Raw genomic sequence first — 23,226 nt, forward strand, 5'->3', positions numbered from 1 at the left:
CATATGCATGTCTTGCATTAAATTATGCATCACAAGATGGCATTGGAATAAAAATAGTTTGGCATAACAACAACCACAAATATTTATGTGATTTATGTTGGACTCAATTTGCTAATGGAGGAGCCAACAAGTGGTTTGTGTCATTTATCACAAAAGGACAAATGGGAGTAACTTGACATAAATTATATGTGGGTTACAACAGGAAATGCAGTCTTAGTATCCCATGTCAGTTCAATTACCAGTTAGTCCTTAGTAATTAGCTAGTCCTCTTTGTGTCGTCTTTCACTGGTTTTCACAAGGCAGTAAAGTCATTTAACAACCTTACAATCACATCTGCTTTATATTGTCGGCTGGTAATTCCCCTGGCTTCCCATGGTGCTATCCATTAAACCCTGCTCTCTGCTCAGCGTCTCTGCTAGGACATGATAGAGGGATGCTACTCTCCAGATTGGGCTCCCGAGTGGCGCAGCGGTCTAAGGCACTGCATCTCAGTGCTAGAGGCGTCACTACAGACCCTGGTTCTGATTCCAGGCTGTATCACAACCGGCCGTGATTGGGAGTCCCATAGGGCGGCGCACAATTGGCCCGGCGTTGTCTGGGTTAGGGTTTGGCCGGGGTAGGCCGTCATCGTAAATAAGAATTTGTTCTTAACTGACTTACATGGTAAAATAAAAAAATACCATACAAGACACAAGCCAGACGGTTATCGATCAGGAACTGCTTGATAAACAACATTAATGAAATAATATTTTAGTCATTAAGCAGATGCTCTTACAAGTTAGTGCATTCATCTTAAGGTAGCTAGGTGAGACAACCACCTATCACAGTCAAGTACATTTATCCTCGATAAAGTAGTTATCCGCAAAGACAGTGCTAGTAGGAAAAGACAAGTGGGAGTGTTGTTGTTTTTGTATGAAATTAACAATCCTTTTTTTAAGCCTGAGTATAATGAAAAAATTAAGTAGACTCCCAAAATGATGAGTGTGTAACAGACACTGTGGAGATGTATTAAAAGTATCTGTGAAGCTCTAAATAGAGTACAGATGTAGTATAATATCACTGATTGTGGTGATAATTGACCCAGAGAACCTGGCCCATCCGTCATTGTTCTCTGTGGCGTATTATGAAGGACACAATGATAGAGCTCTGGCAGGGCGAAGGCCCTCGTCATCACACACGTTACAGACAGGGCCTCTGTTGATGTAGACAGTGTCTCCCCTCTGCCTGTTGGGAGCCCCGGGGCCCCTGAGGGTAGGGAAGTTAGGGGCTCACACAGAGTTGGTCATTTCCAAACAGATCATGTATCAGTCCCTTCTGAAGAGTGAGACTCGAGGGAAGATTTTTTTACCTGTGATAGGAAGGAGACTGGTAGGAAGACAAGTTACACGACTCAACGAAGAATCGGGGGGGGCCGCAGTAGCCCAACAAGTTTCATTGCTAGTCTGAACCGAAACCACCTCAGATAAATTGTTAATACTAATCCAACATGTAGTTGTTCCCATTTCATTTAACATTTACATTACATTAGTCATTTACATGTTAGTCATTTAGCAGGCGCTCATATCCAGAGTGACTTACAGTTAGTGCACTCATAATAAGGTAGATACAGTCATAGTAGGCAAAGTTTCCCTCAATAAAGCAGCTATTAACAAAGTCAGTGAGTGCAAGAAAGTCAAGGGTGTTAGTATTTTTATAGATTTTTTTCAAGGGGGGGGGGGGGGGGGGGGTGTGCTATGGAATTAAAACTAATTTCCATTTGAGATTATGTAATTCACACAATATACATATCCACCCACACCTAACCTCAGTAGTGTCCCATCTGAATCTCTCCCAGGCCAGCTCAGCAGTCAGTCCTGTGAGATTCTCACACATTGGCATGCCTGGTCATTTATACAGTATCAGTTCCCAGAGCTCCATTCTTCCACCATAATACACAGGCAGACCGGGTCCCCAGCCCGCATCTCTTCAGATTGCACACCATACAAAACACAAAGCCCTCCCAGGAACATGGGAGACAATTGAAAACAATCCAAACAAATTCAAGACTTGACACTCAGTGTCCCCTCCAGCATCCATAATTAGAACTGTCCAACTAAAGACAGTTGAAGTTCTCACTATTTTCCTATGTCCCTCCCCCTCCCCCAGAACCCTATAGTCTTATGAAGGGTAGACTAGATCTCTCCCAGTGTAACCTGTCAATCAGCAGTGGTTCCCAGGACAACATGGGGTTAGACAAAGGGAAAGTTATGGGAAGCATTAGTTAGGTTGATAGAGTGGAAGTAGGGCAGGGACAGGGACAGGGGCAGGGACAGGGGCAGGGGCAGGGGCAGGGGCAGGGGCAGGGGCAGGGGCAGGGGCAGGGGAAGGGGCAGGGACGGGGACGGGGACAGGGACAGGGGCAGGGGCAGGGGCAGGGACGGGGGGGCAGGGACGGGGACGGGGACAGGGACGGGGACAGGGACAGGGACGGGGGGGGGGGGGGGACAGTGGGAGTCTGAACAGTTATGCAAATGGTCTGTGCACCTCTATAGTTGTGGAAGAGAAGAGGAGGGTTGAGGAGAGAAGCTCTCACTCTATATAATACACCGGGGACAGGAAGCCAGACTTGCTCTGCGGCTGCTCTGATATTAGGACCAGCTGGGGCTCCTGGGTGGACACAGCTCCTGATTTCACCCCTTGAAAAGATGTGGATTCTGACGTCAGAGCATCGATACAGTGCTTTTCATCTTGCTGACATTTTTTTAACGCAAGCAATAGTAGACCACCCCTAGGACAATCACCATACTAAAGAGACAACCTAGGATGGTCATAATGTAGTGGGTAGCTGTTGCATGGTTCTGTAACCGCTAACCACTTCAAGAGAATAGCATACAAGTATAATTCACTCTAAGAGCATTGCTTATAGAAGCGACATAGTACGTGTAGTCAGTATGGGGTTTCAGGTTTTTAAGTTCAACGTCCTCATTCTGAATTTTGAGGTTTTGAGTATCAGTGTAAAAGCTGTTATTGTAGAGACCCAGGCTGTACCTCCTCTTGAAGTGATGGGGGATCTGAACAGTGATGTTAGCCCATGTTTCAGAGACTTGCCTCAGCCTCATACTGGGCCAATCAAGGAGTCTGGACTCTGGTGGGAGGGTGGTGTTCTCAGGAGGCACAGGTATGTACGGTGTCAGATAGTAGTCTGTACACACAGTGGAGAGCATATGGAGAGGTGGAGGCGGCAGTGGAGCTATTGTTCTGGTGGCATTTGTGGAAGGGTGGGTAAGCTCTGTACAAGGAGATAGCTGGAACTTGGCATCATCGCTGTTGGGCTTGGCGGTGGTTTGATGCTGTTGCTCATCGCTCTCCTTCTCCTTTGTTTTGGTACTTTGACGTAGCCAATTTCTGAACTCCATCATGGCAGATTAGCCAAGTTCGAGCTAGCTAAATAGGCTAAGGGTAATAGCAGTCTTGCTTTTTACAGCTAGCTAGTTAAGTGTGAAGCAGCTTCAATGGTAAACTTGACCCCGCCTTTAAAAATCTAGGTGTATCACGTTATTCACTTAGCCTACCACAAAGAAGAGAGAGGAGAAGCATTTTCCCACTCTTTTTATGGATAGGTGATACACACACACCACAGTGCACCCTGTCCATTATATAGAGACATAAAACTAAAAGTGAGGGTGCTAAAGTTTGACCGAAGGGGCTAAGCCCCCTTTAGCCCCCTCGTCGAGCTGAACCGGTCATAATAGATTGTAGCTCAAACCGCTAGACTTTTACAGACGTTTCCGAGAGAAAAACTGCTCTCGAGATCCTCCCTTGTCTCACACACACCGTTCTAGCGCAGACCCCCTCATTCCAGACACTGTCTGCGATTCAGTAACCTTTTGAAAGACAAATAAATGGTTGAAATTCCCCAAAACAAACATGTATTTTTTTTTTATCACACATTTATGTTTAAATTTGATGTTTAAAAATAGATAGGTTTTCGTGTTTTTAATAGTTATTTTGATCAATTTCATCCATTGCAACTTCTAATGAAAATGTTTCTGTTATTCATTTAAAGTGCTGTGTTTCTGTCATACTCAGAGGAAGAGTAATTGGCAATTGAGCTTATCTGACAGCCTACTGCAGGGTCATGGACAGACCTTTGGGACGACAGGTGCTAAAAACAGGGCCTTGCATAGCCACCGCATGCAAGTCAGATGACTGTGCACTTGGGGTGGGGGGTATTTTCTGAGATTCAAGAGCTCATGAAATTAGCTATTTTGATGTGCAATTCGTTACATTAAAAATAAAAATGCTAAGGTACTCAAAATGACTAAATAATTCATAAAATGACACAAATCCACAGAGCTGAGAGGGCACTTTTTCATAGGAGGGCACAAGGGCAGCTGCTCGGGGCACTGGTTGAGCCCTATCTGTGCACGTGCCTGGCCTACTGGTATGACCTAAGATGGTTGCCGTTATTGGAGATTTGGCTGCCAGTGCCATATACGACTTTTAGCTCTAACTTTCAACTCAGTTTCAATTACTTCATCTGATTTTCATCTGAATGATGACATTCTCAACTTGGTATAGAGCAATTGATCAAATGTTGTATTTATAAGGGTAAATATGTGTTTTGTATTTTTCAGATATAGTGGCAAACTATGGGTACTAAGGACAAAGAAAGTGCCTAAAATAGGATATAAATTGAAGTATTTTAATCGAGGTGTCTCTTGAGAAATACAGTCTATCCTCTAGGGCAGGATAATTAAAATCTTACCCTATGAGGTCCAGACTACTGATGGTTTTCTGTTCTACCTGATAATTGTGTCCCAGCTATAAATCAGTCCCTGATTAGAGGGAGAGAGTGAAAAAAAGGAGTGGGGGGTCCATATTTGAATTTGAGGGCTCTAGGGAATTTGAGGGCTCTGTCTCCTTTAGAAGGGGAGCCGGAGGTTTGTTGGTGCCTGAGGGCTATTGAATGCAATGACAGTGGGCTACGACAACTTAACAAAAATCTAGCTATCGGAGTCAGATTTACTCTATAGCTAGACTTCGCTCTCTCCATAAATCTATCTCTGTGACATATTTGGTGCCTTTCTCTCAAAATAGTCCTCCTGAATTGTCCAACAATGTTACCATAGAAAAACGGCTGCCCAGGGACCCAGGGGCCAAATCCGGGGTGGCTCTTTATTTCTACCTCTTTTCATATTTACACAGAAATCATAGCAAATTGTGGGGGGTTTGTTGGTAACTGCTTGCTTGACAAAGACCTAACATTTTAGAAGGATCAAATAAAAGGTTTTAAAAATTTAAGTTGGCACTTTTATGGTTAAAGAGATAGTTCAACCAAATGACCAAATGACAAAATGACATATTGGTTTCCTTACCCTGTAAGCAGTCTATGGATAAGGTAGGACAGCAATCCATATTTTGGTTTTGTTTACTTGGCCACTGTTACAAATGCTAACTTTTTACACATCATTTATAGCGACCAGCAGGGATATTCTTGTCCCATCGTGCACTAGTGACTCCTGTGGCGGGGCGGGCACAGTGCATGCTGACACGGTCGCCAGGTGTACGGTGTTTCCTCCGACACATTGGTGCAGCTGGATTCTGGGTTAAGCAGGCATTGTCTCAAGAAGCAGTGCGGCTTGGCTGGGTTGTGTGGCTCTCGACCTTCACCTCTCCCGAGTCCGTACGGGAGTTGCAGCGATGGGACAAGACTGTAACTACCAATTGGATACCACAACATTGGGGGGAAAACAATAAAAATAAAAACGCATTTTTAAATGGACGGGTCATTTTTATTACAACAAAGTCTTTCAAGTGGCTTGGGGAGTGGTTGAAAAGCTTCCAAATAGAGCTCCCCGACAGTGAGAATGATCATAAAGTAGTCTAATGTTCGATCATCAATGTAAATAGTTACGATCATCTATTTCATGTTTGAAGACATAAATCACCCAAGGATTACAACATGCTTACTTGATGGCTGTAATAGATCAGACTGGAAAAACCATCCACCCAAAAAAGATATATATATATATATTTTTTTAACTCTAAAGTCTAAACACACCTTTCGACTGCTATACAGTAGTTGGCCCTGGTTCCGACATAGGCATGCAGCATTGGGCCATTTGAATGAGAATAGGCCTGATGAGAGCACTGGGCAGTCACGCTTGAGTACTTAATGGAATCCAGTCATCACAGTGACATGTTGCATTATCCTCTGGATCTGCCATTGTGAAGACCCAGCAAGGTAGCTAGTGGCCGGCTGGGGACAAAACGACACTGTACAGGTTGAAGAAAAGCAATTTATTCCAACAGAGACCAGGCCCTAGCTGCCACAGCCAGCACCCACACAGTTCAAATGAATCCTTTCCAACTTTCTCATCGCTTATAGTTCCATGAGCATAAAATATAAATTACATTTGTCAACAGGTATTAGAAGTTCTGACGATTACAGAACAATTAAAACTACGGATGCTGTAATAAATCTCTTTATTCTCACTTTTCTCCCTCTTTCTAACGCTTTCCAAATATCACAATAATTGTAGCAGTAATGCAGCAGTAACCTCTGGAAGAAGGCTGTTTGGGGTGTAATTGAGTCGACAAAATGTTTTCACTCTGCCCAACATGGGTACCATAGCAATATGTTAGTGTTGCAAGATGAATAGAAGAGTTTCACCCAGGCCTTTATGACAGAACAAGATGGAGTCAGTTGAACATGTCTGGACATGTCCGAGTGTAACCTGACCTGGAGCTGTAGTAGATTGGACATCAAATCCACTGTCATAGTACTGTAATCAATTAGATTAGCTGGAAATATAGCACAAGCCGCCCACAACAACTGCAACTGGCAACCACACAAGGCTTCCAAAATGACTTCCAAAAATCTAGAAATATTCCGTCATGTCCAAAGAATTCAATGTATAAGTCAAACTTGTTTTAAAACAAAAATAATTCACATCTGCATAATAGTCTGTATGCAAGTTTAAGTGTTTGAGAAAGTTGAGAAAGTGGAAGATACACAATATATACAAAAGTATGTGGACACACATTCAAATTAGTGGATTCGGCTATTTCAGCCACACCGGTTGCTGACAAGTGTATAAGATCAAGCACACAGCTATGCAATCTCCATAGACAAACATTGGCAGTAGAATGGCCTCACTGAAGAGTTCAGAGACTTTCAACGTGGCACCGTCATAGGATGCCACCTTTTTAACCAGTCAGTTAGAGCCGCCCCGGGCAACTGTAAGTGCTGTTATTGGGGGGAAAGGGGATACCTAGTCAGTTGTTCAACTGAATGCATTCAACTGAAATGTGTCTTCCGCATTTAACCCAACCCCTTTGAATCAGAGAGGTGCGGGGGGCTGCCATAATCAACATCTACGTCTTCGGCACCCGGGGAACAGTGGGTTAACTGCCTTTCTCAGGGGCAGAAAGACAGATTTTTACCTTGTCAGCTCTGAGATTCGATCCAGCAACCTGCCCGAATGCATAGTGCCAACAGTGATGGTCTGGAGCTGTTGTTCATGGTTCGGGCACTTATTTCCAGTGAAGGGAAATCTTAACTCTACAGTACACAATGACATTCTAGACGATTCTGTACTTTCAACTTTGTGGCAACAGTTTGGGGAAGGCCCTTTCATGTTTCAGCATGACAATGCCCCAGTGCACAAAGCAAGGTCCATGCAGAAATGGTTTGTCGAGATCAGTGTGGAAGAACTTGACTGGCCTGCACAGAGTCCTGACCTCAACCGCATCAAACACCTTTGGGATGAATTGGAATGCCGACGGCGAGCCAGGCCTAATCGCCCAACATCAATGCCCGACATCACTAATGCTCTTGTGGCTGAATGGAAGCAAGTCCCCACAGCAATGTTCCAACATCTAGTGGAATTCTTTCCCAGAAGAGTGGAGACTGTTATAGCATCAAAGGGGGGACCAACTCCATATTAATGTCCATGATTTTTGAATGAGATGATCAACGAGCAAGTTTCCACATATTCTTGATCATGTAGTGTATCTTAGACTTATAACTGCAAAAAAGTAAATATGCTATCTTTTAGAATAGTAGTTATACACTGAGTGTCCAGAACATTAACAACACCTGCTCTTTCCATGACATAGACTGACCAGGTGAATCCAGGTGAAAGCTATGATCTCTTATTGATGTTAAATCCACTTCAATCAGTGTAGAGAAAGGGGAGAAGACAGGTTAAAGAAAGATTTTTAAGCCTTGAAACAATTGAGACAGAGGGTGTATGGGCCAGACAAAAGATGTAAATGCCTTTGAACGGGGTATGGCAGTAGGTGCCAGGCACACCGATTTGAGTGTGTCAGATCTGCAACGCTGCTTGGTTTTTCATGCTTAACAGTTTCCCAGGTGTCTCAAGAACGGTCCACCACCCAAAGGACATCCAGCCAACTTGACACAACTGTGGGAAGCATTGAGTCAACATGTCCCAGCATCCCCGTGCAACACTTTCGACACCTTGTAGAGTCCATGCCCCAACGAACTGAAGCTGTTCTGAGGGCAAAAAGGCAACTCAATATTAATGCTTAGTACATTCAGTCTAGTATGCCTATAAAATATGTGACAGTGAACATTTGTATTGCTCTCTCAGAGAAGGCATGTGAGCCTGGGCCAGATAACCAGTACATGACAAATGGGCAGTAGGAGAAGCCCCTGCCTCTGCTTATTCTCCCAGCATGGACACACTAGCAGTGATAGGATTACAGGTCACACCAGAAGTGAGAGCCAGGGGACGGGTCGGCACCTCAGAAGAGGGTTTCAATTTCCTTGTCCCCCATGCAACATTAGAGGATGCTCTCCGCAGGATCATAAGAGGCAGAATGGCTCACTGCTTGACAGACAAATAAATAGAGCCTGTTTTTCTATATCGGTCCACAATACACAGATAGAGTTTCCATTAAGTTGAATGGAACCGCTCCAAAGAGACATACATGGGTTGGATTTCTCTGTAAAGTAGGCCATAAGTCAGGTCTGGGTCTGGGACACTCCCTCTGTGGGATAGTAGTGTTTTCCTGCTCACCCAGCAGAGAACAGAAAGACACTATCAGCAGGGTGTATGAGCAGGTCTGTGTCAAGAAACAATGCATCAAAGGCAGGAAAATATGGCTTTTATCACTGTGGCTACTACAACTAATCCATTTTTCAAAGAGACCGAAAGAGAGAAGATGACAAGAAGACAGAGGAGTGGTTTGAGAAGGTCTTCCTGTCAGACTCAGAGCTGTGTTCATTTCTGCTTATTGGTACCATATTCAGGAACAACAGCATGACCGTGCCTCAAGGCTTACAGGAGGCTCAACATTTTCCAGACCTCACAGAGAATCCAGAGGTACAGAGAGCTCATAAAATACTCAAATACAGCACACAGTTCATTCAATAAAAGGCAAGGATGCATTCAATTGTGGTCAACTACAACACTGGTATAGTTATATTCACACAAGACATATTCAGTTTTCAGTTCTTTTCGAAGTGTGCAATCCCTTTGACTAATAAGTTGAAGTCTTTGGCCAAGTCTAAGCATGTGATTGATAGATGATCTCCTCAGAGAAACATTATCATTACTGTATGTTTCCGTTACTGTACAGAGCTTTCGGAAAGGTTTCAGACCCTTAATCCAAAATAGATTAAATAAGTCAAAATCCTCAGCAATCTACACACAATGGCCCATGAAGACGAAGCAAAAACAGGTTGTTAGAATGTTTTGCAAATTTAAAAACAGAAATACCTTATTTACATAAGTATTCAGACCCTTTGTTATGAGACTCGAAGTTGAGCTCTGGCGCATCCTGTTTCCATTGATCGTCCTTGAGATGTTCTACAACTTGATTGGAGTCCACCAATCATTGATTGTCCGTAGAGCTCTGAGACAGGATTCTGTCGAGGCACAGATCTGGAGAAGGGTACCTAAAAATGTATGCAGCAATGAAGGTCCCCAAGAACACTGTGGCCTCCATCCTTCTTTAATGGAAAAAGTTTGGAACCACCAAGACTCTTCCTAGACCTGGCCGCCCGGCCAAACTGAGCAATCGGAGGAGAAGGGCCTTGGTTAGGGAGTTGACCAAGAACCAGATGGTCACTCTGACAGAGGACTAGAGTTCCTCTGTGGAGATGGGAGAACCTTCAAGAAGGACAACCATCTCTGCAGCACTCCATCAATCAGGCTTTTATGGTAGAGTGGCCAGACAGAAGCCACTCCTCAGTAAAAGGCACATGACAGCCTGCTTGGAGTTTGCCAAAGGGCACCTAAAGACTCAGACCATGAGAAACAAGATTTTATGGTCTGATGAAACCAAGATTGAACTCTTTGGCCTGAATGCTAAGCGTCACGTCTGGAGGAAACCTGGCACCATCCCTACAGTGAAGCATGGTGGTGGCAGCATCATGCTGTGGGGATGTTTTTCAGCGGCAGGAACTGGGAGACTAGTCGGGATTGAGGGAAAGATGAACAGAGCAATAGTACAGACTGATCCTTGATGAAAACCTGCTCCAGAGCGCTCAGGACCTCAGACTGGGGTTAAGGTTCACCTTCGAACAGGACAACGACCCTAAGCACACGGCCAAGACAACGCAGGTGTGGCTTCGGGACAAGTCTCTGTAATCAATTTTAGAATAAGGCTGTAACGTAACAACATGTGTACAAATCAAGGGGTCTGAATACTTCCCTAAGGCACTGTATGTGTCTGTTCATAGTCAAGAGCAGCAAATGTTGTCAAATGCTGAAGGGGATGTGAAGCGAAGATGTAAATGAAATAAATAGAAAACGTATGAGTACAGGAATTGCCCAGAGCGATATGCAGCCTCTTTACCATGTACAGATGCTTACTATGACGCACAGAGCAAGGTGAAACTGTATGTAGTCCGTTTTAACAGTGAGTGTGCAATCTTTCAGCGCTGAGTGGATGTGTTTTGTAAGTTTCAGTGGTGAGAACAAGGCCTTAACAATAAGTGGTCTGACAGAGACATTTTTTGTGGCTAGACACAAACATAAAAAACAACAGTAATATTTCTCAAACTGACCTCAGAACTGACGGGAATGCTTTACCTCCCCTTTGTGCATCCATCCTACAGTAAATTAGGAATATAAATAGCACCCTTCTAATCATAACCACCCCACTCAGGCCCCCCAGGCCCTCTCTATTCAGATCCCCAGAGATGTTCAGAGAGAGATCAAGCACTGTTGTGTTTATTGGTGGGTCTGTGGGCACTCTCTGGTGGAAGTGGGATACTCTTTACAAAGGGGATTTCATTTCATTGGAATTCAGTGGTAACATCGTTAGAAGGGCTCAGGGATGGAATGGGGTGCTGTTTAGTGTGGTGGGTAGTTTAAAGGGAAAAGAAGGTTTTATGTTTCTGTTGTTGCTGTCAGTGGAGGGAAGATAGGAGCAAAAAGGGGGATGGCTGGCATAAAGCTGGTATAGAAGAAGGACTTTCACTTAGTACATTTCACCCGCCATTTTAACTGTCATTGTCCAAGAAGTCTGACCAAAAGCCTTTTTAGAGGTGGGACGAATCTCCTGCAGAACCAGGAGAAAGAGCCTGTTGATCCAAGAAGAATGAGGGCCAGGGAGACAACCCCCTATCCCTGGTTGCTTATATTTGTTTTTTATCTGCCTTTTGGTGAGCAGTTTTAAAAGATGCACAAAATAACTTGTCCGTGGGAACAAATCGAAGTGAAAGGATAACTTCTCAGCAACATTTTGTGATTTTTGTTTGATAAAAAGCCCACCTTTCAGTTTGTTTTATAGGGTTATTTAAGGAGAAAGGCTTATTGGTTCTTCTCCTCCATTTTACAGTGTGTTCTCTTACTGGTTCTTCTCCTCCATCTCACAGTGTGTTCTCTTACTGGTTCTTCTCCTCCATCTCACAGTGTGTTCTCTTACTGGTTCTTCTCCTCCATCTCACAGTGTGTTCTCTTACTGGTTCTTCTCCTCCATCTCACAGTGTGTTCTCTTACTGGTTCTTCTCCTCCATCTCACAGTGTGTTCTCTTACTGGTTCTTCTCCTCCATCTCACAGTGTGTTCTCTTAATGGTTCTTCTCCTCCATCTCACAGTGTGGTCTCTTAATGGTTCTTCTCCTCTATCTCACAGTGTGTTCTCTTACTGGTTCTTCTCCTCCATCTCACAGTGTGTTCTCTTACTGGTTCTTCTCCTCCATCTCACAGTGTGTTCTCTTACTGGTTCTTCTCCTCCATCTCACAGTGTGTTCTCTTACTGGTTCTTCTCCTCCATCTCACAGTGTGTTCTCTTACTGGTTCTTCTCCTCCATCTCACAGTGTGTTCTCTTACTGGTTCTTCTCCTCCATCTCACAGTGTGGTCTCTTAATGGTTCTTCTCCTCTATCTCACAGTGTGTTCTCTTACTGGTTCTTCTCCTCCATCTCACAGTGTGTTCTCTTACTGGTTCTTCTCCTCCATCTCACAGTGTGTTCTCTAACTGGTTCTTCTCCTCCATTTTACAGTGCGTTCTCTTTTGGCTCAACCAGTCCTTGTGATGTCAGGTAAAAAAAGAGGACTAGAAGTATAAAGGTTGTATCCATACCAATTTACTCTGGTTTACTTAGCTCAACAATAGAAGTGGTGGGGTAGGGCTTTAGCTAGACGACTTTGCAAATAAGGACAGTCCGTGTTGGACTATTCTCCATATGGCTTTAAAGCCCTCTAACCAAAATATGATTTCACATGATTCACATGCTTTTTCACATCAAACGGTTTTATTTATTTTTGAGAAACATGAGATTATAATTTTCATCCAATAGTTTGATTGGTCCATTGGCCATTCTCTGGTCTGAGACTGAGACTGGTGGGAGTGAGTGTGGGTATTCAGACCTGTCACTGCCAGCTGCATGGCAGTCGGTCTGCTGGAACTCATGTCACGTCCAGGGGTCAGCCACCCCACTGGTTGAGAGACAGAATTTAAATAACAAGGGCTGAGGAATTGCCAACTGTTTAAAGCCCTTAAAAGGTCAATGCAGAATAATTGCATTTGCTTGGCTGGTGAACAAGCTGTCCACACTTGGCAGAATTTGAATAAATTCACAAAGAATTTCAATGAGGAGTCCAACTTTTTATATCTGAGAGACATTTGTAAGACGTGGAACGTAGCCAAATGCTACAGAATCCACCGGTCCTAAATGGAAGTTTCCAATGGTAGGCCTAATCAATCATTGTAAACTCAGAAGCCTGCTCTGTAACCAAACAAACAAAACATCACAAGGATGTATGTATAAGTAGCCTAAATATAATCAAGATTTATTCAATTAGGCACCATCTCTTGTAGATTGTGAGGCTCTGATGACAATCACAAACAGGCCAACTAAAGACAGATAGGGTTGTTAATTATTCAAGCCTACTTGAAAAAATGCTACTTTTCACCACCACCTGCTGCAGACAGGGTGCTAACTGAAAACATGAACAATGTCCACCTGCTGCTTTCTTATAGTAAATCTTTCCCTCTTATCTGTGGCTGCCATGGGACTTCCCTGATAAGGAAAACCATAGGATCTGATGCCATCCTTAATCTCCAGATAACAATACTTCTCTATTCAAACTTCTATGTCACATGCTCACACAGCAACATATTTTGAGGTTATATTTACCAAATTACTATAAAGGCCTAACTATAGTAGATTCAAGAACAAGCAAAGTACCTATAGAAAATAGTTAAGGCAGAATGTGAAAAGGCAGAATGTGAAAACTTTGGCGGGCAAGGAATTCAAAAGTAACAATGGGCTTACAAAAATTAATTAATTAACACACACACACACACACACACACACACACACACACACACACACACACACACACACACACACACACACACACACACACACACACACACACACACACACACACACACACACACACACACACACACACACACACACACACACACACACACGCGCCCTCCAAACGTGGGCGTGTCTACGATGTAGATCCCGCCCGGGGGGAGAGTCTTTTCTCAGCGTCCCCACAATAGAGCGCAATGGCACATTACAGACCGCCCATGAGGCGTGGCTAGCTTGGCGGGTAGGTTATAAAGTTGGGTTAGAACAAAATTGAATTGTATTACAATAATGCAGACGCACGGGACGGCTGTTTGATTTCTTTGTTCATTCTGGAGAGAATTACTATATGGACTTTCAATATACGTGATTCTCAGTATACAACTACATGTTGTAGTTTTGAAATATATCAACATGTCGAAAAGTTCTGGTAAGAAAACGGTTATCTCTATAACCAGTGCAGGATTCACCTGCCTTCTGTTGCTCTTGGTGGTCGCGCAGCATCAAAGAGTTCAGGTAGATGAGGTTCCAAACCAGAGAGAGATGGGGACGCGCTCACTCCAGAGCACGGACACCTTGGCTACGGACGGAGTGAAGGCTGCTGAGCAACAGGTCAACTCGGAGGCTCAGGCAAAAAAAGGATTCTCTGCGTATTTTTCCAAGTTGACCCGGGGACGGAGAGAGGCGGACAAGCCTGCAGGGTCCGCTCAGTCAACGACAGATGCCTCCCCCGCAGAGGACATCAGTGCAGATGACATCTTCATCGCTGTCAAGACCACAAAGAAGTTCCATCAGTCTCGACTGAATCTCCTTCTGGATACCTGGATCTCTAGAAACATGCAGCAGGTAAGCCAACACTACTACATTATTATCAGAAGAATACGGTTAATTTGAAATCTTCCATGGATAAAGTCTAGAATAAAACAATCACATATTTTCACTAGGTTTCCTTTTAGTAGGCTTATGCTAGGCAATTTACCATAGCACACAATGCTTTTACAAAAATGGGCAAAATGCCTAATTTTCTCCCATCAAAGATGCTTTACAACAACCCACCAATGAGTTAAGTGTTACTGCTGACCCACTGAAACATCTGCCCCACTCATGTCAGGTGAGGTAACTGTTTGTTCCCGAACTGTCCATGTTACCCTCTTAATTATGCAGAGTTCCTTAGGCTCTGTCACTTTGTATTTTGCCTTGAGTGATGCCCCCGAGAACACAGGGAGCAATTTCAGGACTCTGCACCCCCTCCTTTTCCCCCTCTCTCTATTATCCCACTCTTTTGGGTGTCCCTGTGAATGCCCTGGTGCAATGTATGTCTCACAGCAGCAGCTCCAGTGCTGTCCCCTTTCCAGGGTCTAACAAAGCGTCTTCTGAGGGGGGGAAGAAAAGCTTTCCCAGCCCCCTTGTCTCAGCCGCTCCATGGGAACGTGGGAGCTGAGTCTGGGTCAAGCAGCCAAGGGATGGGAGAACGGGGGCTTCGTTAAGGGGATGCTTGGGACAAAGGGGTGCATCTATAGGGAGGTTTGTGCTGGGAGTAGCACGCTGAGTTTGAACATTGTCCTGAGAACCAAGCTCTTTTAGACTGGTGCACAAAGGCAGTCACAGCCATCGCCGAGAGGAAACCGAGGCTAGTCAAAGTGATTTTATCCACTACCCAGAGTTGTCACGCATGTTTTTCAAAAGTCAATTAAATTCTCCTCGGGCACAATCACACATTCTTTATCCACCTTCTTTTGGGTACTCTTCTCTCCATCCCAAGCCAAACCCCACTCTGTGTTGGGCGTTTTGAAAATGGCAAGGTTAGTCATGGCAACACTGTCCCTCTCTCTGTATGCAGAGGAAGTGGAGTGAGTTGAGTCTGTTGCCATGAAAATGGAACTTTGAACACATAAGATGCATCACATTATCAAATACATTACAAAATCAAATACATTATCAAATATATACCCCCCCCCCCCCAGGTTTATGCTCAGGAAGATGGGCTGTCAATAGAGTTTGGGGAGTAGCAGGTTACATGGCCATTGAGTGTGTTGTGCTTACCGTAGTGGATGATGTAAGTGAACTCTTTCTCTCTCTGAGATGGGTTAACAGCAGGGTTTAATCAGGCAGCTGGTGGGAGCCAGTGCAGGCATAAAGGCCAGCCTGAGCCCACAATACAAATGGGAGTTCCTGGAGGAAGGCTGACAGGTGGCCAGAAGTTAGAGAACAAAAGATGGTTCTAATGCCAGTCATAGGAATCCGGTCCCAGCACATATGGACATCTGCACCCAGGTTAAATGATAATGCTCAACTGACGAACACCTGTGGAGCTCAGCTGACTGCATCCAGTTGACCATGTCTGTAGCTGGTAGCTGAAGCTGGTAGAGAGATCATGGCATTCTGCCAGCAGGTGAGGCCTGACTAGAACTGTGCACTGGTTCACTGGGCAGATCAGAGCCCTGATTAGTATTTCCAGCACAGGATATACACTTTCTGTTTCCTTAAGCCAACGGACTTGCTATCAGATCATGTTTATATGTAAATAGAGAGGGTAGATCCAATCTGTGATTACCATGATAGAATTGTGCCTGTGGCTTACTGTGTCTGGCAGAATAATATATCTGATTTAGTATTATGGTCAGAAGTTTGTTTTTTTATTACACCAAATTAAAGAAGTTATTGGGGGGGAAATTATTTGGTTCAGAGAATCGTTGTAGTGAAAGGCCCAGTTTTTTTTTTTCTTTTTATGAGTCATAAGTTAGTGAGTAAGCAAAAGTACTGTGACATAACATGATAAATACATTTTCTTTTTTTTTTTTTTTACAACTTGCTATTATGCATGGGCTGTTCAAATAGTAGACCCTTGTTTCCGGTGTTTCAGCAGATTTCCCCCCTGGAACAATGCAGCTTCCCTAGTGAGTGAGCCTCAAAACAATGAGAGAACAAACTGTGCAGCAACAGCATTCTCTGGCTTGTAGTACTCTGGGCTCTGCAGTATATAACTAGCAACCAAACACAGGTTGAAATCTAGCTCTAAACTACACATCAATGGGCATAATAAAGTTATTGACTTTGGTTGTGTCTGGACAGGACAGCTGGTAGCCTGGCACTGGCAGTGACATCAGTGGTTTGATATGCATTCCATTTTTAATTGCGATTATATTAATTCGCCAGCACTCCCAAAACGAGCGTCTGTACGTCTGGTAGTTTGGAGAAGACTTGGCTCCATTGTTGAGTTAATCAAATAGCCCTGCACAGTATGAAGGAATGAGTGTGTGAATGTCCAGCTGGTCAGAGTGGGAAAGTGTCATTCTGTGTCTGTAGGTGGCCTGTTCTCTGTCCTGTACTGTAGTCCACACTCCAGTGACTTTAGTGCGGTGCCAAAGGGAAGGGAGAAAGCGGCATGGTTTAGTGAGGGGTGGGGTGGGGGGGTGTAGGTGGTTGTTGGAGGGAGATGAGTGGAGGGGGGTGTAATCCGTGCCCTTCCTTCCCGGGGATCTTGAGACAGCCAGCCAGGCACCATGCTCAGACTGGGTCGTGCCAGGCCTTTCCTTAGTGGGGAGGAGTGCAGTTCCCCCCCCCCCTCCCCCCAGCCCTCATCTGTGGTTCAGACAGTCATCATAAAACAAATTTTCTATTCTCCTCACGGGACAGGATTCCTCAAACTACGGGGGAAATGAATTAGTATTCCGTTTGAGTGACTACTTTTCTTTAATGTTTCAGTTAAGACAAAAGCCATTTAGCCCTTTGGAGACTTCTCTTTTAGTTAACTGCTGCAGCTGTATGCAAATACAAGCAAACATAGTTAGAATTTACCCAGTGGAGGACTTTAACCAGCATGAAACACCCGGCATTGTTCTATTGAAGAGGGCCAGCGTATGGGGTGGTGAGAACGGGGGATGGTTAGGGGCTTGAAGTGGGGGTGAATGACCACACACAGATTTCGATTTTACTAATCAGCAACGAGACCACCCCCACCACCCCCCCCTCTCCATCAGCCCCTCTCGACCCCTTTCTGTCAGTACCCGGGCCGCTCTGGCAGCTGCCTCAGTGATTAGGCTGTCCATTCAGAAGGAACTTAAAGCAAGCAGCGCCAGCCTCTGATCCCTTTACCAGTGAAACCACCACCCTTCCTTAAACAAACACAGGCCCAGGGCCTTGCAGAATCCATCGCACAACATCTGCTCCCAGTTTGTTGTGCAAACCAATCAGATAAAGCTTTGGCACCGAGGGCAGATAGTACTGAAGTGTAGAACTGGGAGGGGAGTTATAAGAAAAGTGAATGTCTTTGCCTTATCGCCCTCTGGCACGAACTCAGCCAGCCCCACGGTTAAGATACAGATCTCAGATGGCTGTTGCCGCTCAACAGTCAGAGGCAGCAATCAATTAGTGGGAATGTGGGGTTGGTTCAGTTGTCATTAGCTGTTGGGAGGTCGCGAGCAGCGAGAAAGGGAAGGAGGGAGTGGGGCTGAGTGGGCGCTGCTACCTGGCGTGTTGGGGCACGCGGCGGAGATAAGGCAGGTGCTGTCTCACGAGGGGAAAAGTAAACGGGCAACGGGCAGACACACACACACGCACACAAACAACGGCAGACACAAACAGGCCATGGGGGCCCTTTCATCAGCCTTGTCTGACTGGGGGAGGGCTGCCTAGCACCTGCTAAGCCCTACCCACCATAAAACAACTCCTAATCCCTACCTGCTCTTTTAAGTGTGCCACTGAGGCTGCCTTTTGTTGTTAACTAAACACCAGCCTGCAGCGTTCTATCCTTCACAGCTTTATTCTTTGGCTGCCAAGACCTTACTCTGTGTCACACAGGTGGTGCTGAAATGATCGTTGGTGATGTCCCCATTGATATCTGTATGATGGCCATCGATTTCTATTTCTAGTCAACATGTTGGAGCTAGGGAGTGGGTACAGATCCAGAATGGATTAGGGTCTTAAGGATGTTGGGGGTCCGTGGGGGTTGGGGGGGGTTGCCTCCCTCTTTGTTCTGTCTGGGAGGGGGGGTCTGCACAGTTGCTATGGAGAGAGGGGAACATTGCATAAGAGGCCTTTATTAGAATGGGGCTTGTTTAACGCCATGTGTTCTCCACATGCATAAAAGACTGCTGATGGATGGTCATCACACTGAATTCGCTGTATGGTGAACAAGGACATCAGACATACTGTAGTTTGGAATCCAGCTGACTCTTGTGCCACCACTTGTTCTGTGAGGGGCTTTGATTTCATGGATTTCCACTCCCACGATGTGATCTGATGTATTTTCCCTCCTTTTCAGACATACATCTTCACAGATGGAGAAGATGAGGAGCTGAAGAAGAAAATGGGTGAGTGTTTGATTTTTTTAGAAACATTTTAATTATAATTTTATATTTGTCTTAACCTGAACAGTAGCTGGGATTATAGTTCACCATTAAATGTCCTGATTTGATAGTGAGAAACCAAGCCCCTATTTTAATCCCCATGGAATTTGTTGCTTTGAGCTCCTGGGGCATGTAGTCTTAGTGGCAGATGGGGTTAAGGCTCTAACAACGCTATAGTTACAATTACTTGCATTAGCTAGCTTGTAAGGTACTAGTTTGTAACTCACTATCACCTCCCTCACTATTAACTCACCTCCCTCATTGTTCCTACAGGGAGTCACGCCATCAACACCAACTGTTCAGCAGCACACAGCCGCCAAGCTCTATCCTGCAAGATGGCTGTGGAGTACGACAAGTTCATTGAGTCTGGGAAAAAGTAAGTGTCTATTTAAAGTGCTGCATTTACCCAGGCTGTATGTCATTCTAGATTTGATAGTGATTATTGTTCTAATTGAAATATTAGAAAGCTTTAACAGTGTTTTCCCCTATTAGGTGGTTCTGTCACGTGGATGATGATAACTACGTTAACATGAGGACTCTGGTGAAGCTGCTGTCCCACTACCCCCACACCCAGGACATGTACATTGGCAAGCCCAGCCTGGACCGGCCCATCGAGGCCACAGAGAGGCTAGGAGACAACAAGATGGTAGGTGGACTTAGCCCCCCTGGCTTATAACAACTTATAACAACTTTTCAATTGGCTATTAAAAGTTTGAGATGCTTCAGAAGGGTTGCATAACAACAACTTAACATGCTCGTTGTCTTTTTTCTTCTTTTTTTCCCCAGCGACCAGTAAACTTCTGGTTTGCTACTGGGGGAGCCGGCTTCTGTGTGAGTCGAGGCCTGGCTTTGAAGATGAGCCCATGGGCCAGTGGCGGCCATTTTATGAACACGGCAGAGAAGATTCGTCTGCCTGACGACTGCACCATCGGCTACATCATCGAGTCAGTGCTGGGGGTGCCTCTGACCCGCAGCAACTTCTTCCACTCCCATCTGGAGAACCTGCAACAGGTGTCCAGATCTGAACTTCACAAACAGGTGAGATGGGCACGTGTGTCCGTCTGTTGTTTCTGTGAGAATAGAGTTTCAGCATTTATCTGAACTTATTGGGCAGGGGTGCTAATTACTTTCTTGTATTTGCTTATTCCAGATCACATTGAGTTATGGAATGTTTGAGAACAAGAGGAACATCATCAATATGAAAGGGGCTTTCCCAGTGGAGGAAGACCCATCAAGGTGAGACATGACCTCTGCATGACAACTAATACACAAATGGCGATCCTACTCTACTTGAACTATCTTGATTGTAAAGAGGGTATATATATTTTTTCTCTGTTAATCTAACCTCCATGTCTCTCTCTCCTTGTGTTCCAGGTTTAAGTCTGTGCACTGTTTGCTGTACCCAGACACCCCTTGGTGCCCGCTTCAGGTTGCCTACTAGGTGACCGGCTCCTTTGGTATCCTCGTCCCCGCCGTGCCTCGGTATCTGAAAGGCTGGTGGGGACCCGTGTTTGGTATCGGACTGTGATCTCACTGTATTTTTGTTTCAGTGGCACACGGACTCTGATAGTTTTACTGGGCTGCTGTGCGGCCCGCCTTGGGACATTTCCTTCCTGTGTGGTGTCTTGGCTTCCTCCCCTGGCATAGGGGCAGAGGAGCCAGGCAGGCACTTAGTGGGAAGGAGCTTTCAGCATTATGGCTTTGCAGGCAATCAGTGCTTTGTTTTAAATGTTGCTTGTAAATGTATTTGCAATTCTTATAGAATATACTACCTATATATCCAAGCCTTTTGCCAGCTTTACATGATTCATTTGTTGAATTTCTGCGGAATTATTTCCCTTATTGCTCAATTTCTTTTAGTTTCTTCTGGGTTTTGGAAGCCATTCAAGACGATCCTTTTAGGTTCTATAGAAATAATCAGACGGTCAGAATGTCTGAGATTGTGGAGGAAATGGTTTTCATTTTGGCATTTTTGGTTGTAGTTTTATATTTTTGTTCATCTCAGACTCCGGACAAAAACAATAATATGAAGATATTTTGGTGATTTTTGTTAATGATTTGTCAGTGTTATTACTAATATGATTTGAGCTGGCAGAAGGCAGTTTTCCGACTGTTCCGTCAGGTTATAAAATCTGAGGTATATCCGGAATAAGCACTTTCTCCCTTATTGATAGTTTTAAATGAATGAATTGACGTCATATGTTTCACAGCTGTGTCAAAAACAACAATGTAATGATATAACCCCAAAAATATCAATATCTCTAGATTTGATTGTATTTAAGAACATTCCTTGCATTTGATAGAATCAGGGAAAATAATATAGAGCAAAGATATATCATTTTTTCTCTGTTACAATCAACTGTTGATTTGTTTGAAGATGGTCTTGTTGAAAAATTGCACAGCTGGGTTTCAAATTAACTTTTGCTTGCTCTTGTGAAGTAGCTAAATTACCTCCAACTCTTCCACTGAGAGTTTATTTACTTTTTAGATTACCATCTACACATGTAATACTCCAATAATTTTTTGCACAAAATGGATTGACGGAGAGCCATGTACACTATAGTGTAATTTATACCTCAGTGAGTATGCGAGTAGGTTTGGTATTGAGCTTTGCAAGAGCAACACCAGTGTTTCCACACACAGAGGTGTTCCTCCTCTGTAAATGACCCATATTGGGTCGGCTTGTATATGTTGATTATAAAGCAGTACTTGTGTACTGTGGCTTTTTCTGTTGAAATGCTAAATGTGTATATTGCGGATTAGAATGTAAATGATTTTGACGACCTGGACATGTTTTTTTACTGCTTGTTGTAACTGCGCTAAAGGGCTGTTATTTATCCTCCAGTGTCTGGATGGTTCTGTTTGCTTCTCAGGGAAGCCACCACTGTGGTGCCTGAACATGACTCTTTGAAATAAAGTTGGATAACCACTGAGAAACAATTTTTATTTCGTATTTTGTTTTCATTCATAGCATGAGATTACAGATCGACTTCTACATAAAAGGTTAGAATGGAATAAACCATCCTTGTCATTTTTAGTGTGTGTGTGTGTGTGACCAAAATCAGCCTATTCAATCACGTCATTATTTAGAAGGGATGAAATGGGGTGTCATACCTTGCTATGGTTTTGTATGTAACCGTCTGTTAGAAGGCACACCCAGGCATGACGATTAAAAACTATCATTGTAAACTGTCATCTCTCACAACCATGCCATAGAAAAGGGCTATATAGAAATGGCAATGCCCAAATTCTTATGTACTCTGTCTAAAGCTCTGTGCTTGTCTCACTAAATAAAGCATTTGGGCAAACAACCTCTCCCAGTGAGTCTGAATGTTGGCCGAGGCCCAGCGTGTAAATTACACTTAAAAGCCACAACGCAGACTTTATTTATTAGTCAACAACACTGGGTATGGGAAAGGACATTGTTGCGGTCGAAAAGGATTGCGAGGAAATAAACAGACCCGCAGTGTGGAACCACCGTTCTCCATGTGTCACAATCCTAATTCCACTGGTTGTGATCAGACGTGACATTCCTGTGTTTGACAGATGGAGCCACTGCTTTTCTTCAGACATTAGAATTCTATGCAAAAGATGGAGGAAATCATTCATCACACAGTGTGGGAAAACAGTTTGGCAATGAGGAATTGTGGGTAATGCATTGTAACCCTCTTACAGTACATAAACAGCCCTGCCTGATCTGAAAGGTATTAGACCCAACGTCCATCACTCAACCAATGCAGTCTCACCTATAGCGCAGAAAAGCTTCTCAGAAGTTTCCATCCCTCTAGGTTTCGAAACGACTGACCAAGGTAACGTTTCTGTAACCCTGTGAGTCAGACCAGACTTTGGAGCTCAAAAGCTGTAGGAGATCACATTACTCTTCAATTAAGGATTTGTTATTCATGTAAAACTTTTGTTTTTCAAAAGATCAAACTGCTCTCGGTGCCGAAGAAGACATGTTATTACGAGGACACATCCGCGACTTACCCCTTAATTGTACAAGAGTTCATATACTTTAGCCATTTTGATGCTGTTCACATGGGTCCAGTGCCAGTAAAGGAACCCGTTCCTTCTTCTGGGCTAGTCTGGA

The 23,226-nt window shown here is 44.2% G+C and overlaps 1 protein-coding gene across 1 annotated transcript; it reads left to right on the forward strand.

Annotated features, from left to right (window-relative positions):
• Positions 1-14,064: 14,064 nt before the first annotated feature.
• Positions 14,065-22,076, forward strand: LOC109891936 (beta-1,3-N-acetylglucosaminyltransferase lunatic fringe-like). Its single transcript, XM_031834076.1, has 7 exons — positions 14,065-14,634; positions 19,052-19,100; positions 19,410-19,512; positions 19,629-19,782; positions 19,923-20,174; positions 20,287-20,372; positions 20,511-22,076. The coding sequence occupies exons 1-7, from the start codon at positions 14,203-14,205 to the stop codon at positions 20,575-20,577; spliced, it is 1,143 nt and encodes a 380-aa protein (XP_031689936.1). The 5' UTR covers positions 14,065-14,202; the 3' UTR covers positions 20,578-22,076.
• Positions 22,077-23,226: the final 1,150 nt, after the last annotated feature.

This window comes from Oncorhynchus kisutch, linkage group LG10 (assembly GCF_002021735.2).
Source record: "Oncorhynchus kisutch isolate 150728-3 linkage group LG10, Okis_V2, whole genome shotgun sequence".
Taxonomy (NCBI): Eukaryota; Metazoa; Chordata; class Actinopteri; order Salmoniformes; family Salmonidae; genus Oncorhynchus; species Oncorhynchus kisutch.

Bases quoted from the DNA above. Each gene is read 5' to 3' on its own strand.
- LOC109891936 (XM_031834076.1), top strand. From the start codon at position 14,203: ATGTCGAAAAGTTCTGGTAAGAAAACGGTTATCTCTATAACCAGTGCA. The intron at 20,175-20,286 runs GTGAGATGGGCA...TGCTTATTCCAG, and splicing joins GATCTGAACTTCACAAACAG to ATCACATTGAGTTATGGAAT. The intron at 20,373-20,510 runs GTGAGACATGAC...CTTGTGTTCCAG, and splicing joins GTGGAGGAAGACCCATCAAG to GTTTAAGTCTGTGCACTGTT.